The sequence below is a fragment of the Rhinoderma darwinii genome, chromosome 1 (genome assembly GCF_050947455.1).
Source record: "Rhinoderma darwinii isolate aRhiDar2 chromosome 1, aRhiDar2.hap1, whole genome shotgun sequence".
Classification (NCBI taxonomy): Eukaryota; Metazoa; Chordata; class Amphibia; order Anura; family Rhinodermatidae; genus Rhinoderma; species Rhinoderma darwinii.
The window spans coordinates 394,402,456-394,416,967 of NC_134687.1; the positions used below are offsets into that span (position 1 = coordinate 394,402,456).

General features: G+C 39.8%; 1 protein-coding gene across 6 annotated transcripts in view; it reads right to left on the minus strand.

Annotated features, from left to right (window-relative positions):
• Nucleotides 1-9,152: 9,152 nt before the first annotated feature.
• The window catches only part of CDC14B (cell division cycle 14B), a 94,886-nt gene continuing 89,526 nt past the window's right edge, over nt 9,153-14,512 (minus strand). For 2 of the 6 annotated variants that reach the window (XM_075828836.1, XM_075828831.1), the window contains exons 13-14: nt 11,596-11,703; nt 9,154-9,377 (exon numbers count right to left, since the gene is read on the minus strand). In XM_075828836.1, coding sequence (XP_075684951.1) covers nt 9,251-9,377; nt 11,596-11,703 — 235 coding nt within the window. In that variant the 3' untranslated portion in view covers nt 9,154-9,250. Of the gene's footprint in view, nt 9,378-11,595; nt 11,704-14,512 lie in introns of those variants that run through there. The other 4 variants (XM_075828834.1, XM_075828835.1, XM_075828832.1 and 1 more) reach the window with 3 other exon arrangements.

Here is a 14,512-nt window from a genome sequence, read left to right on the forward strand (position 1 = left end):
GACTGTTGTTTTTCCCAATCCCTTTTTTCTCCCTTTGGCAGTTCAAAGTCCCGCTTCATCATCTGGATGGCAAAAGGGCCGTCTTTCGACCATACCAGCTCCTGTAAAACTAACTTGCGCTTCATTCAGTTCCAAGGACCCAGGAAAGGATTGCCAGCGAGTAGACGCTTTCTAGATTGATAAATAGTACAAATTGCATATTTGATCTGTGTCATGGGTTGCCTTCTCCACTGCGCATAACTCATAGCTCATTCTACAAGATCTACTGCTGTGTCAATGACAGAATTAGCCCAGGTCGCACTAGACCAAGTTTGTCAATCGGCCAACTCTTTTGTGCATCATTACTCAACGTGTCTTCTTCAGGCTTGGCCTTCGGATATGACGTGCTTAGTCATGCCAGTTTGATTGCTACCTAACCCAAATTCACGCTGCCTGAGGGCAAAGAGAAATGGGTAAATTTTGCTTACCTGAAAATGTATTTTCCTCGAAGCACTAGTTTCCCTTCCAGATATTTATGGTTACTTTGTTTGTTTGGGGCATGTATTTTATGGTGGTCAACTAAGCCATCTTGGTGTTCATTTTATTGCATAATTATGTTGATAATAATGTGATTCTTCTGTCCTGTCTAGGATAAAGCTCAATGTACATGAGCAGGATTGTTTTCTTTAGCCAAATAAAAGGGTCTTAAGAAATATTACCTTCAGACTATTTTTTTTTTTAACTTGAGTAAGAAAAATTTACTCATTCCCTCCCTGGCATTACAATTAAAACTATATAAATAATAAAAAAATTAAGACATTTGCTCTGAACTCCTACTAAAGGAGGAAGTGGGTGTTAACTATTCATTTGCTCTAGGTTTCCTGTCCTGCTGAAGGGCAGGCCCTTATTCAGGTGTGCGGTCATGGGCTCAAAAAAATCCAATCAGTGAGAAGTGTAGTTCCCATTTTTGCTATGAGATACGGGTGTGTAAGTTCAACCACCACGATGTGTAAGGCCCCATGCACACAAAAGTATTTTTGCGGGTGAGTTGCGGCTCCGATTAATTTTAATGGTCCCATGCACACGACTGTGGTTTCCACGGACACGTCTTATTACGGCCGTGTTTTGTGGTCCAGGCTCATAGAAATTAATGCACGCAGCCATGTGCCAGATGACACTCCTCGGCTGTCCGACCCAAAAATCACGGCCATGCACATGGCTACGGTCGTTTGCATGAGGCCAAAGAAAAGGGAAGTACACTATATGGACAAAAGTATTGGGACACTTACACATTACACCTACAGGCGCTTTTAGGACACCCCATTCTAAATCCATAGGCATTAACAAAAAGAGTTGTTCTCCCCTTTGCAACTAAAACACGTTCCCCCTGCATCTTCTGGAGATAACTCGGGGATATTTATGATCTTTCTTACTTAGTGTGATGTGGGAGGTGAGAGAGAGTTTTCCCCCTTTTTATAAGATTTTTTTTTTTTTTTCCTTCCCCTTCCTCGCTTTTCTTATTTCCTGCCTTTCCTCTACCTCTTTTACCCAGATGGGAGTTTTCATCCAGTATAGTCACATGAAACGTGGACTGAATACCAACATTTGTACATTACTATCTATACCTAGTATAGTATATTCATAATACTTACAATTGTACTATATGACTGACTGTTCCTCGATGCATTAGACTATATTACATGTGCAAACTGGATTGTATTATTTCCTATGCGCTTCCATCCCTTTTCCTTTATCTCTAAATTATAAATTTTTCCAAACATAAAATTCGAATACAAAAAAAAAAAAAAAGCTTCCCCCCTCATGGGAAGCCTTTCTATAAGATTTTGGATCAGGTCTGTAGGAATTTTTGTCAGATAAGCATTTGTGATGTCAGACACTGATGTTGGATGATAAGTCCTGGCTTGCACTCTCAGTTCGAATTCATCCCAAAGGCGTTCGATGGGGTTGAGGCCAGGGCTTTGTGCAGGCCAGTTAGATTCTTCCACACGAAACTCCCCCAACCATGTCTTTACGGATCTTGCTTTGTGCACTGAGGCGTTTGGAAACCTACAATTGTCCAAAACGTATTGGTTTGCTGAAGCATTAAGATTTCCCTACACTGGAACTAAGGCCCCATGCATACGAACGTGCTTTTGCAGCCGCAATTCCCCCGAAAATACACAGAATTGCAGCCCCATTCATTTCTATGGGCCCATGCACACGACTGTGTTTTCCTTGGTCCGTGCATGGCCCAGGAGCCTGGACCTCAGAAAGAACGGACATGTCTTATTATGGCCGTGTTCTGCAGTCCAGGCTCATAGGAAATAATGCGCATGGCCCGCTGGTGAAACTCTGCAGCCGCCCGACCCGGAAATCGCGGACGTGCACATGGCTACAGTCATGTGCATGAGGCCTTAGAAGCCTAGGCCAACCCCCTAGCATTATCTCTCCTCCACCAAACTTTTCAGTTGGCACAATGCAGTCAGGCAGGTAACATTCTGCTGGCATTGGCTAAACCCACCATTTGTACATCAAACTGCCAGCTATAGAAGCGTGATTCATCACTTCACAGAATGCCAGAGGCGGTTTGGAACGCTGCAGTTATTGTGTCAGCAGAGCGTTGGCGACTTTCATGCACCTCAGCACTTGCGGCCCGGAGGAAGAAGATTAAACTGGTAAGAAAGAAGTCCTCTCCCTGCCAGATTTGTATTATATCAACATTTCATAGTGGGCCTTTTAAGTAGTGCAAGGTGGCAAACTGGTTGTGCACCCTAGTCTAGCTGCTGTAATAAAGACCCAGATCACTAGCATATCTAGTATTAGAGAACAGGAATTCCATTTATGTATAGTGAATTTTACCAACCAATTATATACACAATACGAATTACAGCTAGAAAGGATTAGTTTATTTTGTCGAATCATTTATTTACAAGTATTCGAGTGATTGTATGAAAACACTTAAGACGCAGTGTTTTTATACAACACGTAGCATAACACAGTGTGAACTTTGCAAAACCTTTTTTTTTTTCATTACAATAAAAATACCCTCTGCAAAATATCAACCTTTCAGTAGCTCTGTTCAGTTTACAAAAATAGGATTAGAAATATACCATTTACTAAAAATCAAGATGCTTACATAGCAGGTTAAACATTCTGAAATGAGGAGTCAACAGAAAAAGGCACCGATACCAACAGTATCTCACAGGTATGGAAGGAATACAGGTAAAGGTGCTATTCCATGGTCAATTCCCATCAGTAACAAGACAGTCTTATCTACATAAACTGAGCATATAAGGCTACGTTCACACTTGCACTTTTGGAATTCGTTTTGTTTTTCTTTTTTTGGATAAATTGCAGAGAAACATAACAAAAACCACATAGGTGTGAACCCAGCCTAACATGCACAGCTTTTATTTACATAACCATTTTAGCTCCTCATCGTCACATCCCTGAGTATCTCTTTTGGGAATAAAAGAAAAGAAAAATTAACATGAAAACTTTACACAACATACAATTAAATGTGGAATTCCATAACGTGTATATATATTTTTTTGTGCACCTATATACAGGATATTAGCTTGTTCTCTCAATGTCTATGAGTATCCAATAGCCGAATATAAAGATTATGAAGACAATTTGCCTATGCATTACACTGCTCTGGTTCCAACAGTCATTCCTTAAGCCAATATAAAAAAAATGCATACTAATATGGGAATTTTCATTAAAGGAAAAAAAAATTTAAAAAAATATGCTGTGGAGACATTGTTTCTGGCTCCAGCAAGTCATGTCATATGTAATTCTAAAAGAAAAGAAATCTTTCCTAATAAGGGTATGTTCACACGCTTAGCAAAAAAGTCTGAAAATACGGAGCGGTTTTCAAGGGAAAACCGCTCTAGATTTTCAGACGTTTAAGCAACTAGCGCTTTTCATGGCCATATTTAGAATGGCTCCAAAGACGGCTCAAGAAGTGACATGCACTTCTTTTTCGCATGTGTTTTCTTACACGGCCGTTTTTTAAATAAGCCGTGTGAAGATACCCTCATAGTAATAAAATGTTTTTGTTTTCCTGAAATTATTAGGTCGGAAAGTGAGGCTCTTTTGAGGTGGAAATTTAAACACAGAAATGTATTTAAAAAAAACAAAAAAAACAACACACTACAAAAATATAGTGTAATGACCTTTCACACCCTGTGACACATTGCTATACATCGATTTAGTAGCATAGGGACCAACCATCCCCATATATAGAGTGCTGGTGAGGAATCTATATCTGATAAGGGGTTGGCATGCCAATACAGAGATCACATTAATAATTTTTCTGTACAATAAAATACTATTTTTCTTTATTGAAGTCTGGAGAGGTATATTTTATACATTTCAGGAAAATTTTGAATTTATGTAATTTTTAATCCTTGCAAGGTTATGGTTGCAGTCCAATTTGGGTACATGAAGCAATTCTGATCTGTTCAAGAGAGGGCAATCTTTCTATTGATCTTTCCTTCGTTGAGGATAGCTGGCCCTAATCTTCGGTTCTTGATCCTTCACTTATTTCCCTTATTTTGACATGCAAAGCACCTCGTTCCATGTGGAATGATAGAGGTGTATCCTGTATCATTCTCTGAGGACCTTATATGAATAATCCTTCTAAGAGTAGTCTGGTATAAGGGGTCTCTACAGAACGGAGAAGTTTATACTTCTTATAGTAACGGATATAGCAGAGCTGGTTTTGCCATTTATCCCAATTATACTAAGATGTATTATCTGTGGTTCGGGCTACAGACAAACACGCTGAATTATTTGTAGGCGTTGTTAAGGAGAACTAATAATAGAGGTCAGCCCCCCGCACACAGCCGGCTGTGGAGAATCATTCTAAAGTATGGGAGCACCGTCCGTAAAATCAAAAAAATAGGACATGTCTTATTTTTTACGGATGCTTTCTACAGCCCGCAGTAGCAGTCTTAAAAAAACAGTTGTAGGAGTAGACATCTTTGGCTACTTGTGGTGGGGAAAAGCCCATTTAAGCATTAATAGCATTTTAATGAGATCTATAGTCACTATCAGTGGGGTTTAATCTGTGGAACCAGCACCGATGCCCCTTTTCCACCTCAAAAGAGCCTCACTTTCCGACCTAATCATTTCAGGAAAAAAAAAAAAAAAAGGCAGCAGACACCGATATGCCGATAGGGTAGGGATGATCCCATCGAAGATCTTGTGCTCAAATGGTAGAAGGCTTTTACTTAAGTTTAAAGTTTCATGGGGCACATTTTCTTTGTGCATGGCCACCAGATTTATGCAGTAAATTTTAGTAACGCGGTGGTTGAGAACGCATTGTAGTTCCATAGTTACGCCTGCAGATCATACAGCCCTAGAGGATATTGCATTAGAGTAAGATGAGATTACTGCTTTTTAGTTTTCTTCTGTCATTATCACAAAACTATTTTGGCGGATTTAAATTGACAACATGCCTTACAATTCTAATGGTTAAAGCAAATGCTGGAAATGTACATAATCTAACACGCAAAGGCAAATAACAGGTCTACACCTCCGGCTAGATGTAATCCCTGTACCAACATTTCACATGCACCAAGGCTAAGCACACAAACACTTTGGATGCCAAAACCAAGTTGGCTTGTATATAAACTTGATCCTTTTTTTTAAATATATTTTTCACAATAAAAACTTAATACAAAAGGATCCAGAAAACCGTAACAAATGTACAAACAAAAGCCCAAATATAAGCATTCTAAACAAGGGTCTTCTGAAGGCATTTGCTTTATGCTTGGCGAGGGAATAAAAGTTATGACAATCATAACAACTACAATTAAAAGCATTAAAAAAAAATAAAAAGATGTTATAATAAATAATTATAATAAAATGACATACAAAAGGCAAGATCTACCGGTATCCACTTTGAATATTTTAAATACGAACTGGTGCTGACAATTTGGCATCGGATGTTTCCACAGAGGAGTTATTGTGGGTGTGATTGATCAAAATCTCTATTGTGCAATGACTGGACAAATTGGATGGTTCATGATTGGACAGGGAGGTCGAATTTGAAACTACCCCTTCAACAAAACAGATACTGCCCCTTGGCATTTTGCAATTATTCCAAAAGGCTGTATACAATATTGATTATGGATCACTTCCTGTGAGGTGCGGAATTGCCAACTAGAGAACACCCACAATCCAGGTAAATATAGCCTTTTCTATGTGATGTAATTATTATTATTTTTTTTTTTAAGGAGCCTTCTGGTTACTACAAGTTATCACTTATCCCCTGGATAGATAACGAGCAGATTGGAGGGGGTCCGATCATTGGGACCCACACCAATCGCCAGAACAGGTGTCGCGTGCACGCCCCCAAGAGCATTTTTAGTCAGTGCAAAAGACTTTGGAGCATTGGTCGAGCATGCTCCCTTACCGTTCCATTCACTCAACACTTCTGGCTACGGCTTGCGACTCGGGAAACGGGGGAAACAGGACCCCTCTTCTGGCGGTCAGTGAGGTTCCCAGCGGTCTGACCCCCCCACCAATCCTTTAGTTATCTAATCCATTGAATAAGTGATAACTTGTAGTATTTAGGATTACCCCTTTAAAAGTGAATGACATTGCCAAGCATAAAAGCAAATGACAAAGAAATAAAAAATTATTTAGTAAATGTTTTAGTAAATTGTATTCTCCATAATATAATAATTCTGAAACATCTTTTCTTAGAGCTCTATGTTATGCTGTTCCTCTGTTATTCCTCCTAGAAAGTTTATAAATTGATATAAACAGGTGTTACCAGATGGTGGTGTATTCCTACAGACTGTCAATGTCGAATCAGTGCTATTAGACTATGTAGGGACATGCCCCATGACAAGCGGAGTTGTAACAACCATTTGCCAATTTATTCATACGTTTCTAGGAGGAACAACAGAAGTCTGCATTGTGCCATTCCTCTAAGAAAATACATTCCAGAATTATTTCATGGGAAATACAAGCAGTTCCTAAAACAGACATGTCAGGGGAGGTGACTGGCCTTTAAGAAGATCCCTGGTGCCTTGGAAATCCGTCCATTGCGTTTATACACTTGTGTATAGGTAGAATACTACTCCATGTTGCACAGGTACTAGAGTGGTGCTGGGGACTGCATTGCATACACAATATAATAATTATGTATTGTTGGTTGCATTCCCTCTCCTAAAGAGGACCTATCAGCTCTCCTGACATGTCTGTTAGTAAATACTTGTATTGCCTATGAAAAAGACAATGCTGGAGCGCCCTTCTTTAATAAAAAGCGTGTGAATAAATGGATAACTGGGCGTTACCATTCCCTGTGCGAATAGGGTGTGTTCCTACAGTCTGTCCAATCAGCAGTGACAGCCTGCGTAGAGACACTATTCACGCAAGGAACGGTAACACCTACTTGGTAATTTATTCACACATTTCCAGGAGGAATAATAGAGGATCAGGACAACGCAGAACAAAGGATGCTTCAGCATGGTTGTATCTATTTTAGGAAATAAAATGTCAGGAGAGCCGACAGGTCCTCTGAATACCCAGTTTTCATTGCCATCAGGCCATCAATAAAAATGTAAAGAAGCAGAAACAAATCATATCCCATTCTAGGCATCTGAAATTCTAATACTACTGGGAACATGTTGAATGGCAGCCGTTTTATACATTTATATTTAGAATAATGCCCCATTGTTAAACAGTGAGGGCAGAGTAGTTATGTGTGTACACGGCTGTACTGCCGTTATTGCATCTGTATTGCGAGTGCAACACCCGGACCCTTCCCTAGATCTATTGAACCAAAGTTACCTCACAATAGCATCCTATGGTGATCGGAATTCCATGGAGTTCTACTGAACCGAATTTAGGTGTTGCAATCACAATATGGATGCTCAAATATGGCCGTAACTAGAAAGTGGTCGGAGGCTGAATTTTTAAACAGAGTAGGTAGCAGAGCGATTTGTTAGAGGGAATAAGAGAACATAAAATGTTAGAGCGATCAGATCTCTTTAGCGACCTTATAATTGGATACGAAGGGACATTGATCCACTTTTTAAACTCAAGTATCGGAATCAGTCATCTTACCAAATCCTTGTCACAGAGAAGACATAATGTAAAAATAAATTCAATAAAAAAAAACAAAACGCACATATCTGGACTTTACTTCACCATAACAGTAAAGCAGATTGAAGTGGGTAGGGAAAAGCCGGGACGAATAAAATCTTGTGCCCTTTTAAAAGCTCATTCTTTGATGAACAGCTCAACATACCAACTACATGATCGAAGAGATTTCCAGTTAGTTGGAATTCCAGTAAGGAGACCTGGTCCAGCCATCTTCGGACTTCCACAGCAATTGTAAGAAACCCTTTGGTTTTGCAAGCTATAAAGTATTCGGGTTACACAACGGAGATATATCTATATACACACACAAACTTATACAGAACGTTTCCTTTTAAAACAAGGAAAATCATCATTGGGTGAATGACAAGACCAGGGAATGTGCTGCATGAATTCCTAGTGAGATGTCCTACAGCATGGAAGTGCAGTGCTCAGACCTTCTGAAAGGATTGCCATCACAATGTACACGTCACGTAGGCATGACCTGCTGCATGCGCAAGACTCCACATCCGGGTACCGAACGGAAACCTAGAGAGCGCTAAACCACTAATCTGGTTTCTTCCTCTTGGTGGGGGAGGCAAAACATGGTCCAATGTTTGTTTTTTTTGGGAAGGTGGGTAAAAGGCAGATTTCAGTTACATTCTCTTTGAGAAGTCCATTTTCTTCTCCGTACATTTTCATATTATTCTGGGAAGACCATCTTCTGTTCCAGCTAATCTGATGACAATCCATGACGCTCTATTTACCGCAACACCGTCCGAGCACGTGGAACAGTATGGCTGTTAGAAAAAGGAAAAAAAAAAAAGAAGAGGTAAAAATAGATTCCGACACCAGCCTGCGATTTATACACAAACGAGGACAAGAAAATAAAATATATCTAAAATATCTGTGACTTCACATACACAAAACAGAAGTAAAACCAACCACACACACACACACACACACACACACACACACACACACACACACACACACACACACACACACACACACACACACACACACACACACACCCCAAGCCAACACACGGGTGACGTAAACGTAAAAAAGTCTAATGAAAGCAGCCAAGACACGGAGGTTTTTTTTTAAAAATTTTTTTGCGGATCAATCACGGCGTGCTGTGTTAGTGGTAAAGCGGTGCAGACAAGATGCTTTAATAAGAGTGAAAGAGCTGGTCAAGCGCATTTTGCAGGCAAAGAGCAGCAGAGGCCGGGGAGTACCATAATTTCATTAAGCGCATTTGGTGCAAAGCAATCCTTTTCTTCCGCTCAGGAATCACGCTGTGGGGAAAGTAGAAAGAATGGTAACAAGAAATGAAACAAGCAAGAGGCTTCATGTTAAGAGGAGTTAGAAGAGGAATGATTAAAGATCAAGGCATGAGGCACAAGAAGCACAAATTTGATTGGCTGTCATTACCGCTAAATAATCTTTAGTCTGACACTCGTAGATTGTTTATGGCGATCCGTAACTATTACCAACACTACTCATGTTATATTTCCTGCACACTTCTAGCTCTTCAAAAATATATAGAACTATCTCTGGTCTGAAAGCAGCAAAATACATTTCTAACCGGCCCTTTAGTGGACATCAAAGGGGTTTTCCCATCAGGGACATTTATGACATATCCACAGGATATACCATAAATGCGGTGCCCACCTCTGGGACCTGCATCTATCTCTAGAACGGGGCCCCCTAAACCCCGTTCTAGCTTTCTGTGTTCCCACTGACACTTGTGATTTTACGACCATATAAGAAGAAAACCACGTAGCTCGCTGAGTTACTCGGTTTCCGTGGCTTCAATAGTAGTGAATGACCGTTACGGAAAAAACGTAGCATGCGAGCTACACTGTGTCCGTAACTACCATTAAGTTCTATGGGACTTACGGAAATAACACAGCTCAGCAAGATACGCAGTTTTCTTCTTCATGGTCGGAAGTCACACGCTTCAGCCGAAACAGAGCGGTAGAACGGGGTTTAAGGGGCCACATTTTAGGGATAGGTGCAAGTACCAGAGGTGGGACCCGCATCGATCTGACATTTATGACATATCCTGTGGATATGTCAAATCTCCGTGATGGGAAAATCCCTTTAAATATATGAAAACGGTTTTCTAATATCTTATGTGTATTTCTACAAGCTACAGGCCCAAAGCCTGAGGCTGCACCACTGAAAGATTCTAATGACATTTCTTATTCCAATTTTCGGTGCAATGTGCAGTGTTGTTATGAAGATCTTGGATTCACATCACCAAATACATCAAAAGTCATTCTGTAATCTACAATTTATATAGATTGGTTTTAACAGACAAACAGGCTTTACATTTATAATATACACTAAAGCGCATAGTCTGCATTTCTTCTGGTAGGTTTTCTTTAAAGATTATACTTAAGAAATGCATAAAATAGCAATTCTCTAATATCACAATTTTTACCTTTACAAGAAGGATTACAACACTACAGGGCCAGGGGGAAATCAAATCCGCTGCCTACAGGCTCCACTAGCACAGTAAAGTCATTATATATAAAATGTCTAACATCTAAATATAAAACATTAAAGTAGCGTTAAACCAAAAGGTTTACATCTAAAGACCAGTAAAGGAAAAAAATCTATATATGAAAAAAAAAAAAAAAATCTTAATATGATTATTTTGATTTTGCTACACATTCCCAGATCCAACACCCTTTCTGTAAAAGACAAAACAATAAAAAAACAGGCTAACCAATTATCCATATACAACACCTAAAAATCTTATAGTCCTATGGGACAAAAAGAAAGATGCGGAGCTGGAACATACAGTAATTTTCATATAAAAAGCTGTTGAAATGGCTGAAGTTGTTAGACGTGTCTTTTTTTAACCTATGTAAACGACCAGGACTTGTACAGAAAGCCTGTGAGTCCTGCTTCCCCCGCCCACACAAAGTGATTGACATCTTTTCCTTGATTGGAGCGGTCAATCACTTTGTGGAGGGGGAGGGGACTCACAGGCTCTCTCTAGGAGTCCTGGCAGATATAACATGTAAATCATAGAAAACGATATATCCCTGAGCTCAGGATATCCCCCTCTACCCTATACTGCACTCCGATAGGGGAGAATAGGAGACCTTACAGATCAGCTGACTTTTGTAATATCAATCACTATAACTTTATAAGGCATTTCTGAATGTACCGCATCTTCTTATTGAATATATTCCGGATCAAGAAGACTGCTCGCTCAAAAGTACTACGCGTAACTACATACGGGAGTGAATATATCCAGAGGGCAGAATTCAAAGAGGTTACAACAAAAGTAAAAACAAAAAAAAAAACCTGGATACTTTGATATTTTTACATAACTTATCTTAGTAACGGAGTATTATACGTCAACTGGGCCAAGCTGTTTTTTCCGACAAAACATATCTGAAGACACTTTACCAGTGCCTTGGAATGACAATTAGCTGCATGGTTATAGACATAAATCCAATACGTACACCAGGTGCGGGTATGGCGGTACAAGCTTACCCTCTCAATGTGCTGTCTCCTGTAGAAGACCTGGTTGTCCTTTTAGTAATGCATGAGCTCTCAGATAAATCTGACCTGGGATTCTGCACACTGGACTGCAGAATTACTCTGGAAAGAGTTCAAAACAGAACAGATTGATGTGGCCTGTATTAAATACTCACATCAGTATGCAATGACCAAACACAAACATCACGTCATCCTAACAAATGGAGGAGGAGATCTTGTGGTCTCATGAAGGATTACTGATCGCAGATTTCACACAAAGTGGTCAATCTTATGTACAATAAAAAAAAGCAGCAGCTATGATGGTATTTTTCCTCTGAGATAGATAGATACAGAAGACAGATGGAGCAGCACTGTAGTGTCGTAAAAAAAATACATGAGTGCACCGCTTCACACAAGCGACCCCTCCTTATGAATTACAGAACATCAAGTACCGAAGAAGCAGCACTTTAAAAAAAAATGGATTTATTCACCAAATTTTCACCTTTTCCACGAAGGCATTTTCAAGTTTGAAAATGCCTTCATGGAGGAGGTGAAACATTGATGTGAAAATTTGGTCAATAAATTCAAACTTATTATTTGGAGGTGTGTGTGTGTGTGTGTGTGTGTGTGTGTATACACACACACACACACACACACACACACATACCTCATCAAGTAGCAAAGAGAAAGCACTCGGGAAAAAATAAAAAATTATATATATATATATCAGCAAGAATCAAGTTGAAAATGTTGGGTACTTTATTGCCCGTGCACCATTTCAGCTCTGTCCACTAGAGCCTTTCTCAAGCTCTAGCGGACAGAGCTGAAACGTTGCACAGGCAATAAAGTACCCAACATTTTCAACTTGATTCTTGGAGTTGCTGCTCATTTTTTTTGATTGCTGTATACTTGGGACATTGGTCTGTCCCACAGGGCCTGCACCCATATGCTTCTTATGTATGTATGTATGTATATATATATATATATATATATATATATATTTTTTTTTTTTGGAGTGCTGCTTTTTTGCTACATGATAACATCTGCCTATGTTTATTTATATATATATATATATATATATATATATATATATATATATAATCATTAAGTAGCAAAGCAGCAGCACTCCAATTTTTTTTAAAAAAAAGTACATACACATACACACACACACACACACACACACACACACACACACACACCTCAATGAATTAGAATACCGAAAAGTTTTTCAGTAATTCAATACAAAAAGTGGAACTCCTATTGTGTAGATTCATTACACACAGAGTGATCAATTTCCAGCATTTTTTTTTTCTTTTAATGTTGAAGAATATGGCTAACAGTTAATGAAAACCCCAAATTTAGTCTCCGAAAATTAGAATATTGGGTAAAAGTTGAAGATAGATTGTCGCCTCATGGTGTCACACTCTAATCAGCGAATCCACACAAAACACCTGCAAAGGTTTCCTAAGCCTTTAAATAGTCCAACATTCTGGTTCAGTAGGCTACACAGTCATGGGGGAAGACTGCTGACTTGACAGTTGTCCAGAAGACAATCATTGATACCCTCAACAAGGTGGGTAAACCACAAAAGGACATTGCCATATAAGCTGGCTGTTCACAGAGTGCTGTATCCAAGGATATTAATGGAAAGTTGAGAGGAAGGAAAAAGGTGCACAAGCAACAGGGATAACCGCAGCCTTGAAAGAATTGTCAAGAAAAGGCCATTCAAGAATCTTGGGGAAATTCACAAGGAGTGAACTGCGGCTGGAGTCAATGCTTCAAGAACCACCACACACAGACGTATCCAGGACATGGGCTACAACTGTCGCACTCCTTGAGACAACGTCAGAAGCGTTTTACCTGGGCTAAGGAGAAAAAGGACTGGTCTGTTGCTCGGTGGTCCAAAGTCCTGTTTTCATATGAAAGTAAATTTTGCATTTCATTTGGAAATCAAGGTCCCAGAGTCTGGAGGAAGAGTGGAGAGACACTCAATCCAAGTTGCTTGCAGTCCAGTGTAAATTTTCCAGAGTCAGTGATGATGGTTTGTGGAGCCATGTCATCTGCTGGTGTTGGTCCACTGTGTTATATCAAGTCCAGAGTCAACGCAGCCGTCTACCAGGAAATTTCAGAGCACTTCATTCTTCCCTCTGCTGACAAGCTTTATGGAGATGCTGATTTCATTTTCCAGCAGGACTTGGCACCTGCCCACACTGCCAAAAGTACCAATACCTGGTAATAACCAGTGTCACTGCGCTTGATTGGCCAGCAAACTCGCCTGACCTAAACCCCATAGAGAATCTATAGGGTATTGTCAAGAGGAAGACGAGAGACACCAGACTCAACAATGCAGACGAGCTGAAGGCCGCTATCAAAGCAACCTGGGCTTCCATAACACCTCAGCAGTGCCACAGTCTGATCACCTCCATGCCACGCCGCACAGATTCAGTAATTCATGCAAAAGGAGCCCGACCAAGTATTGAGGGCATATACTGTACATACTTTTCAGTAGGCCTACATTTCGGTATTAAAAATCTTTTGGGAAATTGGTTTTATAGAATATTCAAATTTTCTGTGAGACTAAATTTTGGGTTTTCATTAACTGTTCGGGTATGTGCATATGTAGTGCTTTGAGACGTTTTTCGGGCCATAAACTTCCAGAAAAATCGGAAGCAGAACGCCTCCAAACATCTGCCCATTGATTTCCATGGGAAAAACGGCGTTCTGTGACGACGGAGCAGTTTTTTTTACCCGGACGTTTTGAAAAACCGCCGCGTAAAAGAAGTGCATGTCACTTCTTGAGACGTTTTTGGAGCAGTTTTTCATAGACTCTATAGAAAACCAGCTCCAAAAACGCAGCGAAAAACCAGACTTTGAATTTAAAAAAACGTCTGAAAATCAGGAGCGGTTTTCCCTTGAAAACCGCTCCGTATTT